Source organism: Otolemur garnettii, unplaced genomic scaffold (genome assembly GCF_000181295.1).
Source record: "Otolemur garnettii isolate 467f Iridium unplaced genomic scaffold, OtoGar3 scaffold00038, whole genome shotgun sequence".
In the NCBI taxonomy this organism is placed as follows: Eukaryota; Metazoa; Chordata; class Mammalia; order Primates; family Galagidae; genus Otolemur; species Otolemur garnettii.
Genome location: NW_003852433.1, coordinates 508743 through 528293, shown reverse-complemented (window position 1 = coordinate 528293; position 19551 = coordinate 508743). Strand labels below are relative to the sequence as shown.

The 19551-nt window shown below is 47.0% G+C and overlaps 1 protein-coding gene across 1 annotated transcript; it reads right to left on the bottom strand.

The window, feature by feature from the left end:
- Positions 1 to 1712: 1712 nt before the first annotated feature.
- Positions 1713 to 13245, bottom strand: CRYBB2 (crystallin beta B2). The gene is made up of 6 exons (XM_012805268.2): positions 13191 to 13245; positions 11351 to 11430; positions 8348 to 8466; positions 5367 to 5499; positions 4086 to 4228; positions 1713 to 1972 (listed from the first exon to the last, which is right to left on the bottom strand). The coding sequence occupies exons 1-6, from the start codon at positions 13243 to 13245 to the stop codon at positions 1804 to 1806; spliced, it is 699 nt and encodes a 232-aa protein (XP_012660722.2). The 3' UTR covers positions 1713 to 1803.
- Positions 13246 to 19551: the final 6306 nt, after the last annotated feature.

Here is a 19551-nt window from a genome sequence, read left to right as displayed (position 1 = left end):
GAATAATGACGTAAGGGACTGCAAGACTTATTACAAAGCAACAGACACGAACACGGTGTGGTAAGGGTATACACCAAAAGACTGCAGCCACAGAAGAGCCCACAAATCCCCCAAATAGACCCTATGTGTATGTGGAAATGTAATGTGTGGTAAGGGTATACACCAAAAGACTGCAGCTACAGAAGAGAGCCCACAAATCCCCCAAATAGACCCTATACGTATATGGAAATGTAATAAATGAAAGATGACATTCCACCACCAAGGGGGGAAATGGACTCCTCAGGAATTTTTTTCAAGGACAACAATTGTCCAAAATGAAAAAAGAAAAAAAAAAGAAGTCAAAATAGAAATTGGATCCCTACTGCACACTATACACAAAAATCAACTCCGAAAAGGTTAGGAACTTCAATGTGAAGAGCAAAAGTTTAAAATGTTTAGGGAAGGCTCAGCACCCATAGCACAGTGGTTAGGGCCCCAGCCACATACACTGAGGCAGCTGTGTTTGCAGTTGGACTGGGCCTGCTAAGCAACAATGACAACCGCAACAACAACAAAAATAGCTGGACATTGTGGCAGGTGCCTATAGTCCCAGCTATTTGGGAGGTTGAGGCAAGAGAATTGCTTAAGCCCAAGAGTTGGAGGTTGCTGTGAGCTGTGATGCCACGGCACCCTACTGAGGGTGACATAGTGAGACTCTGTCTCAAAAAAAAAAAAAACATGTTTAGAGAAAAAAATACTGGGGAATACTTTTTTGACCTAGGGTTAGAAAGAATTTCTTAAAGACATGGAAGGCATGACCCATAAAGGGAAAGGTTGTTGCTTGACCACATTAAAATTTAAAACTGCAACTAAAGACACCAAAACAGAGTGAGAATCTACTCCCTGGAAGCAGATGTTTACACTACATATAACCAGCTAAAAGTAAGCCTGGAAAAGAGAGCGTCTGGTTTATCCTGTTTCCCCCTCACTGTAGCCCTACTAGGGGGCCCTATATTGCTCCCGTTTCTCCAAGTAGAAACTTGGAGAAACTTCTCCAAGGGCAAGGCTCTGAGAAGTAAAATGACTTGCCTGAGGCCCTCGCCCTCCTCCTAAGCCTGGCTACACTCAAAATCCTCAGTTTAAGATGCTCATCCTCAGGGAAAAATCTTAGATGGGTGTGGATTCTTAAATTATTAATAGTTAATTTAATGATGAAGGAACCAAGGAACCCAGAAATGCACAAACATGTAATTATGATCTCTTCCTGGCATGAGGTAGGGGGTTAGAGTTCCTGGCTCATGTGATATATTAAAAAACAACAATAGCAAAAACCTCTCAGACTCAGTGGGGTAACCTCCCGTTACCTTGTGGTAACGCAGTACTATGGGAGTGACAAGCAGAAGTTAGGTTTGTAAGGACTGGGGCACCCATCACATGCCTCTGAGAGTACCTGCTCAGCAAACATGTGAGATGGAACCCAGGAGCTCAGTCAAGTCAGCCACTGGAGGAGCTCAGGTGTTGTAAGTTAGGTGAAGAAACAGGCTCAGAGAGGTTGGACAATGTGTCCAAGGTCACACAGCAAGTAGCTGCAGATGAATAAGATTCAATGAGTGCCTTGTTGCCCTATCCCTGGTCCCTCACACACTTGCAGATTCTCTCTTCCTCTTCCACTAACACGCAGGCACACGCCTCAGCTCGCACTGGGAACAAAAGAAAAACCTGCAGCCGACACATTGCAAGTCACACTTTATTCACTCGCGTGAGGTCTGGAGGGATCCTAGGCAGCAGACCTGGCTCCTGGGGAGGAGGGGCAGCAGGGGGATACTAGTTGGAGGGGTGGAAGGCGCCGCGTTGGTGCCACTGCATGTCACGGATGCGGCGCACGGACTGCACCTGGGGGTGGGGGGCTCCAAAGTCGCTGCTGTCCTTGTAGTCTCCCTTCTCCAGCAGGTACTGCAGCCCGCGGTAGCCGGGGTACTGGTAGCCAACCCATCTGTGGGCCGGAGGTGGGGAGGGGAAACAGGGAGACAGAGAGAAGGGGGGTGGACAGAGGGAGCACCCGTAAGCCACTGGGGAAAAGGGTGAAGCCCCCAACCTTTGCACGCTTCCTGGGGGCTGAGCTGGTCAGCTCCTTCCACCCCACCCTTCTAGTATCGAGCCTCTACTTTTTTCCTTCTCTTGATGGGGAGCTCACTGTCTCCTGAGGCAGATTTTGACTGAAGGCCTGGTGGTAGGATCAGAGCAAGGAGTGGCCTTAAGCTCACCGAATCTTCGAGTAAGACAAATCTCTTAACCACCTCTGTCCACACCTATCCCACCACCCAGCCCAGTTGCACAGCCAAAAGAGTGCTGGGGAAGTTCCAGAAGCCTTCTGAGATCCTCCTCACTGTTTGAAGGTGTTCCAGAAGCCTTCTGAGATCCTCCTCACTGTTGAAGATCCTCCTCACTAACTCCCTTGAGCACCAGAAGAAAGTTATGATCTTCCCAGGAAACATCATGCAGCCCTGGCCTACAAGGACCTGCCTAGCCAGGCTCTAGGGACACACCCAGCTCCTGTGACCTACATCCCTGCACTGCAGCCACCCATGGCCTTTGTGCAGTACCTTAGGCTTGCCATGCTCCTCCCACCACAGAGCCTTTGCACAGGCTACGCTCTCTGCGTGGGAAGCTCCTCCTCATCCTCTTTGCTCCTACAATTTCTACTCCTCCTGGAGATTTCAGCTCAAGAGTCTTTTCCTCAAGAGATTTAGCTCTGTATGGATTTTTAAATTATTAACAGTAGTTCCCTCTAGAGTCCAGGGGTCCTCAAACTTTTTTTTTTTTTTTTTTTGAGACAGAGCCTCAAGCTGTCCCCCTGGGTAGGGTGCTGTGGCATCACAGCTCACAGCAACCTCCAACTCCTGGGCTCAAGCAAGTCTCCTGCCTCAGCCTCCCAAGTAGCTGGGACCACAGGCACCCACCACAATGCCTGGCTATTTTTTGGTTGCCGCCATCATTGTTGTTTGGTGGGCCCGGGCTGGATTTGAACCCACCACCTTAGGTGTATGTGGCTGGCGCCTTAGCCACTTGAGCCACAGGCACCGAGCCATGGTCCTCAAACTTTTTAAACTGGGGGCCAGTTCACTGTCCCTCAGACCGTTGGAGGGCCAGACTGAGGGCCCCAGGACAAGTCGGCTGCTAAGCAGGACAGGCAGCAGCAGCAAAAACACCTGGTGGGCTGGATAAATGTCCTCGGCAGCCACATGTGGCCCATGGGCTGTAGTTTGAAGACCCTTGTCTTTGGACTACACAAGGCAGATCCCTTTAAACTCCTTTTACGTACTAAGCACCTAACACAGTGCCTGGCTCATGGCAGTACTTGACAAACTAAATCAATGAAAGGATTGATGAGTGAATAAAGAGGAAACTGAACACAGAACTTGGCACACAATTTTAGGAGCCTGACAAACCCTAAGAAAATAGTATATGTTGCTAACCTGGCTTTTTTGCGGAAACACTATTATAGTGTTTGCCAATTTCTGTGGTGTAATTACCCCCACTGTGGCTAATTGCAAACTGCCAAAGATTAATCAAACCGCAAAAAGTTCAGAAGATTCAAAAGTGGGCCAGAGCTCATCAATGCATCTCCATGGAATCCAAATTTTTCATGTTGAGAAATCCCTCAATTCTGATGGCCAAGGTCTATAAGCCTAAGAAGTTTAATTCAGTAGAAAATGACAACTCTTATTTCCAAACTCAGGAACTCATGCAGTCAAAGGCAGCATGGACTGGACCTTGGCTCCTGCTTCTCACACCTCTGATAACGACTATTCTCACCTTTCTGCCTTAACATTCCCCCATGACCTAGGACATAGGTGTCTTGCTTGCTCACTGAGGCTGAGGTTAAGGCCAAGGTTTCCCTGCTCCCAAAGCAGGCTATTGCCCTAATGGGGCCTGCAAGCCATATATGAACTGGGGGTTTCCACTCACTTTCCAAAGGGAAGACTGAGGTTGGGAGAGCACAGTGATGTGTGTGAGATCACCCATGAGTTCAGAGCACAGGAGGACCTGGGATCCCAGAGTCCATTTTCTCAGGAAGGGACGGCCAGGGCTGCACATGCACTTACGTGCCGCTCTGCACCCTCACGGATGACACCTTCTCCTGGTAGCCGTGGGCGTGGAAACTGGGCACGTCATCGTCGATGATTTCCATCTTCTTTCCCGTGAAGTTTGGGTTTTCATAGAGGATGATCTTGTGCTCTTGGCTGTCCTATTGATGGGGGGTGGGGAGGCAGTGTGGGCCAGGGGACCCGGAGGTAGAATCAATATGCTTCACCCACAACCCTCTGCCCAATACACCCTCCATGTGTTATGATGGCTGCCATTGGATAGTGACCACTTGCTGAGTTTCTACTGGGCCATTTTCATGTAACAGACACTCTTAAGATTCTACATTTTGGGGAATATTTGATTCTGAAGTGTCATTTTCTCTCCAACGGCCTCTATTTCCTCTTTAACAAATGGCAGCCATGATCTACTCCACCACACACACACACACACACACGTTTATTGTGCTTCTAGTAGGCACTCAAGATATTTGCGTTTTCCTTTATCTCCACATCTCTTCTCAATCTCCTGCTCCTAAGACATTCTTCTTAGGTATCTCATTTCACCCTTTAAACAACACTCATGCCATTTGGCTGATAAGAAGACTGAAGCTGAGAGAGATAAAGTGACGTGCCCAAGGTCACAAGGCTGAGACTAGCAGAGGCAGCCTATGAATCCAATCTGTGGGTTGCTAAGGCCAACTTTGTTCAATCTTCCATCAAGTTCTGGAAGGAACTAGACTGGACTCAGGAGATTTGGGGTGTAATTGGACATGGCTGGGCCTTTCCTCTTCCTGAGGATTCACACACTGTTAGCAATCAGGATTAGAGAAGCATGAAATTTCACACTGGTGTGAGTCTTGAATAAGAGCAAAACCACTGTTACCACCACTCCCAAATGCAGATTTCTTTTAATATTTATGATGGCTTTTGTTTCTGGACCAATTACTCTGTGGGAACTGCACACCCTGGGAATACGACTCACATAGACTAACACATGAACAGCAGCCCCCTAGCACATTTCGTCACCTTGTGAATGGATCCCCCTGGAGCTGTGCAAGGTGACAACCCTCAGGGTTAGCATATTGGAATCTCAGGACAGTAGATACTATAAAATATCCCCATTTTACATATGAAGAACTGAGGTGCAGGGAAGTAAAATGACTTTGCAAGGTCACACAGTGAAGAGATCTTTTGCTGGTCAGAAGGGGCACAATGCCAGAGGTGAAAGTTCTATCCTGGTCTCAGGACCTGACTCCGAGGTGCCAAAGAGAGGAAGTAGGCTGATGGGCAGGGACTCACCACTTTGATGGGCCTCAGGGAGCTGAGGGAGTCTGTCCTCCGGCTGCTGGTCCACGAGTCCCAACGTGGGTACTCACCCTTCTCAAACACAAACTGCTCGCCCTTGCAGTTGGCTTGTTCATAGCCCACCCAGCTGCGGTGGAGACACAGAGAGAGGGGGCAGGTCAGTCTCACTCCACATTTCCTGTGGCAGAACTCTGGCTGCTCACTCTGTCTGCTGAGGATTCACTCTTGCTTAGCCTAGCAAGAATGAGCAGCCCTATCTAAAGCACATCCAAGTGCATGGTCACCTCTGCTATCCAGAACTCAGTGCTATGCTGCCTTCGACCATCTGGAACACAGTTAGGAAATAAGAAGGGAGTCCAAAAGACTGCCCAGCAACAAACGCCAATATACAGACCCATGCATAGTGCTGACAGTGTGCTGGTAAATTAATAGCCAACTGTTAAAAATAGATGAAAAACAGGCAATCCTGATTTGCAGCATTTGCCGATTTCCATGGTGAAAGTGCTCCCACCATGACAGATTTCAAGCCGTCAATGCAACACAAGTGAGAGTGGATTTGGAAAGAGGTGAGCGCAGTCAGCTTCCACCCCTGAGAACCTGCCGAAGACCACCACTGTGCCCTCGTGCATTTCATTCACACCAGCCCCTCTCTTTGGATCTAGCTCCTCCCCGTTCCTGTTGCTAAGTTTCTTGATTCAAACTTCACACAAAACTCATACCATCTTTTAGATTCACAGCAAAAGAGAAACAGTGCATTCAAGGGGGAAAGGATTACCTTTAGGTAGGGCCTGGCTAACAGGAAAAAGAAAGCACAAACCTCAAAATGCCTGGCATTCTGGGGCCATGTGATGCAGGGGCAAACATTTCAGCATGGAGTAATAACAGCTGGTCAGAAAAATAATTTAAGCCACTCATGAAAGAGGAGATGGTGTTTATTGTCATATTCTAGGAGACTATTTAGTTTTGATACAATAATTCTGCTTTAAGCAATGTCGTCGCATAAAGAATATAGTTGTTATGCCAGGTGCGGTGGCTCATGCCTATATCCTAGCACTCTGGGAGGCTGAGGCAGGAGGATTGCTTAAGCTCAGGAGTTCAAGACCATCCTGAGCAAGAGCAAGACCCCATCTCTACTAAAAATAGAAAAATTAGCTGGGCATCATGGCAGGCACGTGTAGTCTCAGCTACTTGGGAGGCTAAAGCAAGAGGATCTCTGGAGCCCTGAGTTTGAGGTTGCTGTGAGCTAGGATACCTACAGCACTCTACCCAGGGTGACAGAGTGAAACAATGTAAAAAAAAAAAAAAAAAAAAAGGAGAGAAAGAAAGAAAGAAAAGAAAATAGTTGTCAGCAGCTCACATATATTCACCTATATTCATTATGGCATTATTTATAATATCAAATAGTCAAAGCAACTTAAACATCTAGCAATCAGGGCCTGGTTAAAAAAAATATATGGCATATTCAATCAGAAAATGTTACAAAGCCATGATGAAGAATCACATAGAACACAATTCTCAAACTTAACTGGGTGTACCTATCACCAAGTGAGCTTGTTAAATGTGTGTTCCTGGGCTCTAGAACCAAGAGTTTAATTTAATAGGGCTGGGGGTGGGCCCAAAAACCTTAATTTAAAACTACCTCCTTTCTGTGATTCTGATACAGATTGACCTCAAACCACTCTGAAAATCACCAACAGAAAATATCACTTAATAACAAGGAGAGAATTCATGCTCGTTATAAATTTTTGAAATGTGTTAAGGTTTTTACATTTTGTGTAGCATGATCCAAGTTTGATTTTTAAAAATATGAATATGTTTATATACCCAGAGAAAAATCCACATTTATATTAAAATCCTAACAGTAGTTACTTTTTTTGAGTAGTAAGATTATAGTAATATGGGTGTTTTTATGCCCTAAACCATATCTTCTTAATTTTAAACAATAAATAACAATTAATAAAAATATCAAATGTTACAACTATTTTTCAAAAAGCAGAGGAGTGTAAAAGTCATCTGGGAAATTCTTACATCAAAATATTTTAATGAAAGATAGCTGAAAAATCAGATGGTGTGCTTAAATGATCAGCTCTTCAATTATCTGGAAAAGCATGTTCTTAGATGCAGTGATTTCTCTGAGCACATCAGATAACTGAGGCTTGGCAGGACCATTTCTTTAGCTGTGTTCTGCACGTCTTCAGAATCTGACCCATTGCACTCTGCAAAATTCCCTGAGAACCTTGCAGTGTAAAGTGGGTCACCCTAGGTAGGATCCCCAGCCACACCACATTTCTGACCTGTTGGATGAGGCCACCCGTGGACACCCCTGCTCCCTGAGTCTCTGAGAGAGGAGTGGCTATAGAACCACAAGTGTCCCATGCTCCCTGCCGGCTCACATAGGACCGTGCTCAGATATACGACATGGGGTGAGTCAACAAATCGTCTCTCTTCTCTTTTGGGTAGAGAAAAGCCTGTCAGCAGATCTGTAAAGACTCGTGTCACCAGGATTTGGGAAGGGAGGAGAGATGCAGAGCTGGGACATCTAGTCTTAAACTCCTCAAGAGAGTGAGGACACTCCTGAAGCCATATATGGCAGTTATAAAAGATGCAGAACAGTCACCATGTCCATGTCCCCTCCTCAAAGAACTGGCTGACCTCTGTGTCAGGCTTTTTGCATGAGCTCTCTCCTTTTGTCCTCAGAGGCACAGTTATCCTTTTCCTACAGAAGGGGAAATTGAGGCTCAGAGAAGGAAGCATTCAGTCTAATGCCACACAGCCCAGAAGTGGTAGAGCCAGGGTTTGAACCCAGCTTTGTCTGACTCCAGAGCATGAATCCTTTCCATAGGCTTCTAGACCCCCAAATCCTCATCCCCAGATTGTACAGTCAGGAGCACAGAAAACACAGATCTATCCAATGCCATAGCCTGATTGCCTCATCCTGACAGCCCCTGACCAGGTGAGGCCAACCAGGTACTTACGGTCCAGACTGCACTAGCACAGAGCCAGCCTTCTCCACGCCAGTCTCCTTCAGGTTGGGGCAGGGCCCATTGAGCTCATGTGAGTGGCCCTGGAAATTCTCCTGCTCAAAAATGATGATCTGCAATAGGAATGGAGAGTCAAACCCCGTCACAATAGAGAAGAACAAGAGCAGGACAGTGGGGTGAAGAGGGAGGGAGCTCAGAGAGTCTTGGAGGATGCTAAAGGGTTCTAGCCTTGAGGGGCACAAACCACACATATAATCAGACAGTCCTGGCTCTGCAGGCTGCCAGCTGTGAGACCTTAAGCTTACGTTTCTCCTCTCTGAGCCTCAATCTCCCCATCAGTAAAATATGAAATAAAGATAGAATAATACTGTTTTTTACAAAGATTCAGAGGAGATTAAGAGACATGCTACAAATCCCAGACAGTCAAGCAGTGGACCTGAAATCAGAGCCCATGCTTGCCTGATGTGGCTAAAATTGAAGCAGCACTTTGCAAACTCTAACATGTAAAATGCAGTTTCTGAGGGAGTCCCATATTCTGCATTTCCAACCAGCTCCCTGGCCATGTTGGTGCCATTGGTCCATGGACCACATTAGGAATTGCAAGGTGCTAGATCACACCATCTGGACTTCTCCTGTTCACATTAAAGCTGGCCCAACACCTCCAAATATACCCATCATCTCCACTTCACTTGTAAAACTACACATACCTGTGCCTTTTCTTTAAGCCCCTGCAGGCTTCTCATGGGTCTCCCTATGACCTCCCCCCTGAGATACTTCTTAGGGGGACTTCACTCCCCTTGCCTCACTTAGTCCTCTCATCAACCCAGGGAAGAGGGCTTGCAGGATTCCCAACGGGGAAACTGGATTTCTGCAAAGTGAAAGGACCCACCCAAAGTCTCACATCCAAGTGCTAACCAGGAAGCTGGTTGCCCCCTTTTATGATTCCGGCAAGAATTTGGGGGCAAAGCTTTTCCAGCCACACTTCCCCAGGGAGCCGCCTCTGGATGACAGAAGGGCTGAGGACAGCAGGCTCCCAGGAGGCACAGCTGCAGAATTCACACGGTCAGCACTGGCTGGATTAACATGGCCCTCTCTCCCAGGCCAGGGATTAGCCACATAAAGGAAGAGAAAAGGGTGCCCAACAGAGCTAAGAGATAAATTCTATAAGCTCAATTCAGCCTTTACGATCACTGACCCGGCCAGAGATGGGGTCAGCAGACAAGGGTTCTGATGTGTCCTCTCTTGTGTACAGCTCTGCAACCCTACAAAGCAACTTGATTACTCTGAGCCTCAGCTCCTCATCTGAAAAATGGGGGAATTATACCTATTTTGCAGAGTTACCAAGAAGAATCAAGAAGACAGAAGTTAGGGGGCTAATTTATTAGTACCTTGACCTGGGACACAAGTGCTTTCTGGGTAGGGGTGGTGGGTGGTGAGGAAGGCCAGATTCTCCATTCACTTGAAAGGCCACCAAGAGTTCAGGAGCTCAGTATTTTTATTATTGTTGTTGTTGTTATTAAACAATATAATAGAGGCTAAAATTTCACATGTTGTCTAATCTATTAAATCTGTACTGGTCGATAAGCAGCCATTAGCTACAAAGGGCTATTGAGCAGGTGTAATTAATCCAAATTAAGACATGCTATAGTATGAAATACATGTCTGATTGTGAAGATTTAGTATGGAACAAGGAATGTCAAATATGTCCTCAATAATTGTTATATCGATTGCACATTAAAATGTTCACCCTTTGGATGTATTTGGTTTAATAAAATGTAATATGAAAATTCACTTTGCCTATTTATTTTTCCTTTTTTTAAGAACACGGTTACTAAAAAATTTAAATTGCATATGTGGTTCACATTATATGTCTATTGGATACTGCTTCTTGATGTTCTTCAAACTCACCCTGCTCATTTCCACCCCAGGGCCTTTGCACTTGCTGTTCCCTCTGCCTGGATGTACTCACCATTTCCTGTCCCCAATTTTCACATGGCTGTCCCCGCAGTTGACTCAACTCTCTGCTCAAACATCACCTCCTCCAAGAGGCCCTCATGGACCACCTGAGCTCATACAACCATTGCTCCTCTACCTCCAGCTCTCTGAAACCCCTTACCCTACTTTATATTTTTTTGCATAATTTCTCATTACTTGAAATCATATATTTGTTATATTACCTGTGCTTCTTCTAAAAAGTAAGCTCTGTAAGGGACAGATTGGGGTGAGCAGCTGAGCGGCTGCATCAGCTCAGGCTTCCCTATCCAGGGAGGCACCAAGTCAGACAAAATCATAGTTGCAGATGGAACCCGAGGCTCAGGGCTCCCAATGCAGAAGGCACAAGAGTGCAGCTGGGTGGGTGCTTGTTGATAGAGGTTTGGGGGCAGGCTGGGTACAAGCCTCTGACACTGGAAAAGACCCCACCAACCTTAGGAGGGCAGGAGGATGCGAAAGCAAAGAAAACACTGTTAGCTGGCCTTAGGTGGACACATACCAGGTATTATGTTGAGCCTGGTTTCTTGGACTTGACACAGCCACCCCATCCAGGATACCTGCCTCTCCTCATTTTACAGAGGTGGAAACTGAGGCTCAGAGAGATCAAGGGTTGGCCCAGGGCTGCACAGCAGACATGGAGCCAAGAAACACACCCCAACCCCCTTCACAAACCCCATCTCTGACTTTGACAAAGGGTCTTCCCAGCCTAGGGGAGCCTGCCAGGCAATGGGAACGGGACAGCAAGGAGGGAAGATAAACTTAAATCCCCAAAGCCCAACGCCCGAAGTTGGTGCTAGGAATCCTGGCCTGAGGGCCACAGGCTGGGAGGGACCCTCAGAATCAGCTCCCCGTGTGTGGGTTGGGAAGACAGAGTCCCGAGGAGAAGCAGGGGCAGAGAGAGGAACCCAGGAAGGAAGATGCCAGGCCCACTTTATACAAGCGAAGACAAGTCTGGGAGAGGAGCATCTAGTGCCCATTCCCTCCCTCCCTCTGAGAGGTACCCACCTTGGGGTTGAGGGTCTGAGGCTTGCCCGCCTGGGTCTGGTGGTCTGAGGCCATGGTGGACTGTCCTGTGCAGGAATGACCTGAAAGATGTGGGGAGAATCAGTGAGAACCTTGCCGGGCCCACAGCTTTCTCACTCTGCGGAGTGATGGGGGGTCTTGGGGTCACTTTCCTTCAGCTCCAAACCCTCAGATCATCCCAGAGCTGTGAGGTCAGTAAGCAGCTGCCTAAACTTCCATCCTTGACTTGAGAACAGCTGTAGTGGGAGGGAAAATGAGGTCTACTAAACATGGATATAAACTAGAGCTTTAAGTGAAGCACTAAACAGCTTCCCATCACCTGGTTGCAGACAATTGATGCTATACAGAACGCAGACCTGTCAACTCCAGAACTTCTGCTTCTACGAAAAAAATTTTTAATTGAAAGAAAATGGCGTGGGACAAACAAAAACTACACACTGGCTGTGTTTGCTGGTGTGGTGTCTCCCACTTTGAGAACTCACAAAGCTCCCCCGTAGCCCTTGTCCCTTGCCCCTGACCTCCCCACATTCCAGATGCCTTTCTCCCTCCCAGTACCCAGTATTCTCCTCTGTTCCCCTGGCCTTCCTCTCCCATCAGTGAGCTCCTCTGTTCTGGAGCTCATGTTTCACGAAAGTAAAGAAATGAGAGCACCAGTGGCAGCCCAGGCACTATGATAGGCAGCAGGCCGCTCTGGTGAAAATATTGGAAAAGTCTGGAAAATTGTCAGCCTCTCCTAGCCTCTGGGAAGGGCAGTCAACCTGGGCTGTTGACTGCCCTTCCCAGGCAGTTTCCCCAAGAGTAAGAGAGGAAATCTGGCTTCTTTCCTCAAAGATAATGTCCAGCTTCAGTAGCCCCTTTCACACAAGAGGCCAGGACTGGACATCCCCTAGTAGGAAGAAATTCAGTTAAGCAGCTGTGGGAACAACACCTGCTAACCTCTCCCAAGAAACCAGCCTTCCGAGCTCATGATAGGACTGGACGTCCTGCCATGATGTTCCCCAGTCCCCTGTGTCATCAGACTACAGAAGATGAGGCTCAATGGGTCCAGCTCAGGTGACCGACCACTCTGCCACCTGGCAGAATTGTGGCCCAGGGAGGGTCACATCCTCTCCCTGTGCCTCACCTTACTTTTCTGTAAAGCGGGGGCAGCAGCGGTGTCTAATAATACCTGTAAACAGGTTGTGAAATTCAGTGGTAGAAGGCATCAGACTGCAAACACTTGGCAGCAGTCCCAGAACACCTTCAGAGCCCAGTAAGTGGCAGCCATTGCGGCATTACTGGAGTTGTTGCCACCAAGCATTGGTGGCTTAGAAATCACCTGTTACTGGGAGCTCCCAGAGATCTGAGGCTATGTCCTACCCACTAGAGCTTCCCGAGGCAGGGTATGCAGTAGGTGCTCGGTAATTGCCGTTATGGAGAGAGCTGACTTGTCAATCCAGAAATGATGGCGAACTGCCTGCCTCTGGTTTGATTCTTGCAAAACCCTCAGCCACATTCTCCTCCTCAGTCCCTGGTAAAATAGGGATGCCAAAGGTCCGTTTAATGTGAGTAAAGCACATCACCCACATGCCAACTGTGTGCCAGGCACTGTGTTAGGCCCTTGAACCACCTTATCTCTAATCCCCACAGCAAAGTCGGTTTCATGATCCTTCTTCCCATTACACTGAAAAGAAGACTGAGGCTGAGAGCACAGAAGCATCTATCAAAGGTCACCTTGTCAGAAAGTGGTGGCACCTGGTCTTTAACCCAGATCTCCCACGTTTTCCAACAGGGGTGAGGATGAGAGAAAAAAGGCAAGGCAAGCAAGAGAGGCAATTCTTACCGGTGACACCAGCCCCCGCGAGTGCCCGTGAAGCCCGGTCTGTGGGAGGTGGCATTTATACCTTCCCCAGGAGTGCCGGTGCCAAGATGGGTGACGACTGCATCCCTACGAAAAGCAGGGTGAGAATGCTGGATTAAGCTCGCACCAAAGCCCAGGTCAGCAAATGCCCATAGACATTGTGTCTCTGCACAATAATGTCATTAGCTTTCAGATTCAGCTGCGCCAGGGTGGTCAGGCGGTTGGGCAAGGAGATGCCCGCTTTGCATGCATCAGCCGTCCAGCTGCCAGGACCAGGGGCACTTTGGGTTCACTGCCGCGGTCAGCTGGGCCCTGGGGCCTGGCAGACAGAGGCAAATCTCAGCGGTTGTGGGGAAAAAAGTAAAAGAGGGTAGTTTGGCAGATCTCGGAATTCATTCAACTATCCATTTATTCATTCAACAAATATTTGTCAGTCACCCACTGGGTGCCAAGCTCTGTTTTAGGGGAGGGGTTCAGGGAGGGGATCTTCCCAAGCCCAGGCCATGCAGGAAAGCCCAGGGAAGGAAGCAGAGCCCTCGGAGATGGGGAAGAGTTAGTCTAGGAAACAGAGTTGGAAAGAAAGCTCCAGGCAGAAAGGGCCCGATCTCAAGGAGCATGTTTCAAGAAGACCTGAAGAAGGTTAGTATGGCTAAAGCACACCACATGACCAGCAGGGCCATGCTGAGTTGCTGAGGGTGGACGCCTGAAGTCACAGGGCCAAGGTGGCTGGCTGAGGAGAGTGAACTTCCTCAAGGCTCCTGGCTGTTCCTCACTAGCTGTCTTAAAGTGGGGTGTTCCCGGAATCCTAGGCCCCTGACAGTTGGAGAAACGTCTTGTATCCCTACTGCCAGCCCCATCACTGCCCTGTGGGCACCAGCATTGACTCACGGTCCTCCAGGGCATGTGTCTGCCTTGTGGCCCAGGCTGTGTCTTCACCCAAGAAGAGGCTTGGAAACTGAGTTCAGTATATCTGCTTCTCTCCGTTTCCCATTTCCCCAACACACAGGCCCATGCATGCACATACACACACATATGCATGTGCATACACATGCATGGGCGTGTGCACATACATACACATGTACACATGCACACACGCACGCACATGCATGCATGCAGTCTCCAGCCCCTAGCTGGGCTGTTCCTCTCTGTAGCACTTGGCAACACCTGACATTCTGTTACTCACTTATTTTCTGTCTTTCTGATTAGAGAGTAAGCATCATGAGAGCCAAGAAGTTTCCTGCCTGGTTTGCCAGGGTATCCCCAGAGCCCAGTGCCTGAACCATGGCAGGTGCTGGTACTAGACTTCCAGGGCTGCTATCACAAAGAGCTACCTACTGGGTAGCTTATAACAACAGACATTTGGAGGGTGAAATGGTGTGGCTACTACTATCATAAACAGTACGGCTATCTCAACAAATCAAACATTCCTAGAATTATCATGTGATCCAGCAACTCCACTTCTGGGCATATGCTCAAGAGAATCAAAGCAGAGACCTAAATACATGCTCACAAGTTCATGTTCACAGCAGCATAGTTCATGATTGCTGAAGGTGGAAACAGCCTACAGTCCCTCAGAAGAGGAGAATAAGCCAAGCATGGCCGAATGTTACTCAACCTTAAATAGGAAGAGAATTCTAACACATGCTACACGTGTCATGCTAAGTGAGATAAGCCAGACACAAAAGGACAGATATCGTACGATTCCACTTAGATGAGGCACCTAGAATAGGCAAATTCATAGAAACCAAAGGTAGAATAGAGGTCAGTAGGGGCTGGACCAAGTCGGGAATGGGGAGTTATTGTTTAATTGGGATAAAATTTCTCTTTGGGATGAAGAAAAAGTTCTGGAGACAGATAATGATGACGGTTGGACAACAATACCTCTGCACTATTAAAAATACCCTTAAAAATGATTAGAATTAGCAAGGCAAGGTGGTGTGCACCTGTCGTCCCAGCTACTTGGGAGGCTGAGACAGGAGGAGGAATTGAGACCAGGAGTTCTAGGTTGGGGTGATCTATGATTGTGCCTCTGTACTCCAGCCTGGGTAACACAGTGAGGCCCCATCTCTCCAAAACAAAGGTTAAAATGGTAAATTCCCAGAAGTGTCTTGTCTCCCCAGTCTGGGTGCTAGAAGTCTGCAGTGGTGTCAGCAGGACCATTCTTGCTCTGATGATTCCTCCTTGCCTCTTGCAGCTGCTGGTGTTTGCTGGCAATCCTCAGTGTCCTCGGATAATAGACAGATCACATGGCTGTCCTCACGTGATCTTCGCTCTGTGTCTAGATTCCCCCTTTTCATAGAGACACTAGTCACATTGGATTAGAACTCCCCTTTATTACCTCATTTTAACTTGATTATTTCTGCAAAGACCCTATGTCCACATAAAGAAATTCTAAAGAACTGGGGGTAGGACCTCAGCATAATTCTTGGACACAAGTCAACTCGTAATAGGCCTCAATTAATACTTGTTAGACCAATGGATGGACTGAAGACCTGGCTATATCCTAATACCTAAGGAAGAATTCCTAACATTCAGATAATATGAGAGCTTGACATGAGTCAGGACACACTATATTTATCTCTTTTAATCCTCCCAACATAGCCCAGACGTAAGTGTTGCATTTATTGATCAATCAATAAATGAGGTTGTTGAACCTCAATCAACATTGAGGTTCAGAGAGGTTAATAAATCTGCCCAGGGTGGCACAGCCAGTGAGTAGGAGGGCTGAACTTTGTTGATTTAGTCCCTGCTAAGCTCCCTGAAGGACTTTTTCTTTACCTGCTGTCTCATTAAGCTCAGTCCCCACAACCCATAGGCATTATTAATATCTTCTATTACAGATAAGTAGAGGTTAAATAACTTATCCAAGGTTACACAGCCAGCAAGTGGTAGGACCAGAATTTGAACTTAGATCAGTCTTATTTTAAGGTAAATGCTCTTAAATTATAATATTTCCCACTAAGCTCTGGGGATTACAGTGAATTTTTCTCCCTAGAAATGAAGTTCTTGGCCCCTGTACCTTCCATTATTCTTACCTTTTTTTTTTTTTTAAAGACAGCATCTCACATAGTAAGCCTCGGTAGAAACCTCAGTAGAGTGCCGTGGTGTCACAGCTCACAGCAATCTCAAACTCTTGGGTTCAAGCGATTCTCTTGCCTCAGCCTCCCAAGTAGCTGGGACTAGGTGCCTGCCACAATGCCCAGCTATTTTTAGAGTTGAGGTCTTGCTCTGGCTCAGGCTGGTCTCCAACTCCTCAGCTCAAGCAATCCACCCATGTTGGCCTCCCAGAGTGCTAGGATTATAGGCGTGAGCCACTGCACCCAGGCCATTATTCTTATCTTGAAAGTAGCCAGGGTTCCTATTGCCTGATAGAAATGGCAAGAGGAAAGTTTGATTAATATTCCTTTTTTCACAGGTAAGTAAACAGAGGCTCAGCAAGAGGGGACATTTCTGCTTAAAGTCACATAGCCTAAAAGTGGTAGAGTTGTGATTTGAACTCAGAACTCGGGATTCAGAGATTTCAAACCTTTAAGCCTGTATTATTTTCCTTAGTCTGTTTTCTCATGTGCAAATGGAAGTTTCCTTCTCCTTTATTTATACTTGTGAATAACTAAATATTTGGGTTCATGGATATGATCATATCAGTAATTACACTCTTCATAAAATGAGCCAGTTGCATTAAGCCCTTGGTCCCCATAACTCTTGATGTTATTCACTATTATTACATCTGTGTAGACTGCAAAATGTTTAAAACCTTTTACATTTATTTCTTTTTCATCCCCTCATTCAAAGTGGGTACCAGGACAGAGAGTGTCAGCAACCTGGTTGTTTCTTGCTACTCATTCATTCATTCATTGCACATCTAGCACATTCATCAGCTGTGGACACAGTAGGGAGTGACACAGTGCACCCACCATGGTACAGCTTGCAAAAGACAGGTCCCTAACATTGCAAAGTGCTTCACACTTGCTTTCTTTTCTTTTCTTTTTGTTTCATTTCTTTTCTTTTCTTTTCTCTCCTCTCCTCTCTTCTTTTTTCTTTTCTTTTTCTTTTTTTAGAGGCAGAGTTTCACTGTGTCACCCAGGGTTGAGTGCTGTGACATCATCATGGCTCATATTAACATCAAACTCTTGGGCTCAAGAGATCCTCTTGCCTTAGCCTCTCAAGTAGTTGGGACTACAGGTGCCTGCCATGACACCCAGATAGTTTATTTGATTTTTAGTAGAGATGGGGTCTTGCTTTTGCTCAGGCTTGTCTTGACTGTCTGAACTTAAGGAATCCACCTATCTCAGCCTCCCAGAGAACTAGGATTACAGGTGTGATCCTATACTTGGATAAGTACAGTCACTATACTTGGACTTTTTTTTTTTTTTTAGGTTCTCATTTTATCACTCATACTGGAGCACAGTGTCATTAATCACAGCTCACTGCAACCTCAAACTCCTAGGCTAAAGCTATCCTCCTGCCTCAGCCTCCCAAGTAAATGGGACTATGAGTGTGCCACCACACCTTAATTTTTAAATTTTTTTATAGAGATGGGGTCTTGCTATTTCATCTGGACTGGTCTTAAACTCCTGCCCTCAAGTGATCCTTCCACCTCAGCCTCTGCAGTAACTGGATTATGTGCATGAGCCACTGCACCTGGCTCATGTTTTGCTTTTGCTATGACCTGGGGGATTCACTTGTCTAGCTGGTGAGCTCATCAGAACTGAGTCAGGACTCAGTCACCCCCATGCCACTAGTACCTGCACAGGGTCTAACACATGGGAGGAAAATATTTGTTTACTTGCGGAATTAATTAGTGAAAAAAAGATGGAGAGTGAGGTTGTTTTAGTTTGGGCTCTACCAGAAGCATACTTAAAGACAAAAGTTAATGTGCAGGTAATTTATTTAGGAGGTGATCCCAGGAAGCATAAAGAAGTAAGGAGAGAGGAAGTGAGGCAAGGAAGGAAGTCAATTAGAGGTGTATTAGTGAGTAGGTTACTTCTGGATCTCCTTGAAATTAGGGAAAAGGGATCATATGACTCATTCTGGCCAGTGGATTTGGAGAAGATATAACTGGTGTAATTTTCAGGTGAAATCATTTTATAGCAGGAGCAAGACTTTCCAGTGAATGCTTCCCTGCCATTATCCTGAGATGACAGTATTGCAAGGTGGAAAAGCCTCCATTAGCTTGGATCCCAGAATGACCTTGTTGAAAAGAGCCCCTGCTTACCAGCATTAGACATTTAGAAGGAGTGAGAAGCAAATCATTCTTGTTTTAAACCACCAAGTATCGGGAGCTTTTGTTACTGCAGCACAACTTGACTGATACATAGATAGAAAGAACTTGGGGGCACTTGCGGGGGCCAGGTAGCGGCTGCTGCTGGAGGTGGTGGGTTCACTTTCCTACACTCAAAGGCAGTCACAGCAGCAGCCATGGGCAGCAGTCTCTGGAGTCAGAGCTGGAACCACTGGGGTTGGCAGCAGTGGAAGTGCTGAAGGATCTAAAATGTCCACTGAGGCACAGAGTGTTGATGACAAGCACTAGTGGAGAAAGTTCCAATGGAGATCAGCGTGAAAGTGTTCAGCAAGAACCAGAAAGAGAGTAAGTTCAGCCCAAGAAAAAGGAGGGAAAACTATCCAGCAAAGCTGCTGCTAAATTGTGAACTAGTGCTAAAAGAGACTGCTTTCACAGTTAAAAATTTTTAATAAGGATGGAGAATAGAAGATCTGTGTGTAGAGACAGCATACTCCCAGGGCATGGCTGAGCCAGAAGGACTACTTTAGTGAACCTAAGAAGCACCTGGCCCTCAGGGGATCATAGCCGAGACAAAGGCAGGTGGGCAGAAGTTGGAACTCAGAGCCGAGTGTGAGCTCTAACCACACCCACCCCAACCCAGACTGCAGAGTAGACAGACAGACCAGCTCTGGGCAGCGGCACAGACTGGGGCTGAGTCGCAGTTTCTGTGAACTCAAACAGCACCTGGTCCACAGGGGAATATAGCCAAGAACCACAAATTATGTGAAAATATAAATGTCAGCAGCATCAGTCAGGGGCAGGGCTGGAACTGAGTGAACCACCCAGCTTCCATTACCACCCAAGGTTGTCAGGCCTCAGCCACCCCTGCTGGATGGTGGCAGAGTGCAGAGGCCTGGCCAAGGAGACATAGATCTCCCTGTGACTCAGGCAGGCACAAATCCCTGGAACATCTGGGGAACTGGGTCACAGCCCTGTGGGGTTACCAGTGACTGGGTGTGACAGAGGTGCAAGGTAAAAAGGAGGCATCAACCTTCCCAGACTAATTCATTTGCTGGGGTCAGGGTGGGGGGGAGTCCTTCTGACTCCACAGAGTACAGCAAA

Bases quoted from the DNA above. Each gene is read 5' to 3' on its own strand.
- CRYBB2 (XM_012805268.2), bottom strand. From the start codon at position 13,245: ATGCCACCTCCCACAGACCGGGCTTCACGGGCACTCGCGGGGGCTGGT. The intron at 11,431-13,190 runs GTAAGAATTGCC...CACATCTTTCAG, and splicing joins CGCGGGGGCTGGTGTCACCG to GTCATTCCTGCACAGGACAG. The intron at 1,973-4,085 runs GTAAGTGCATGT...TCCGGCCCACAG, and splicing joins GTGAGGGTGCAGAGCGGCAC to ATGGGTTGGCTACCAGTACC.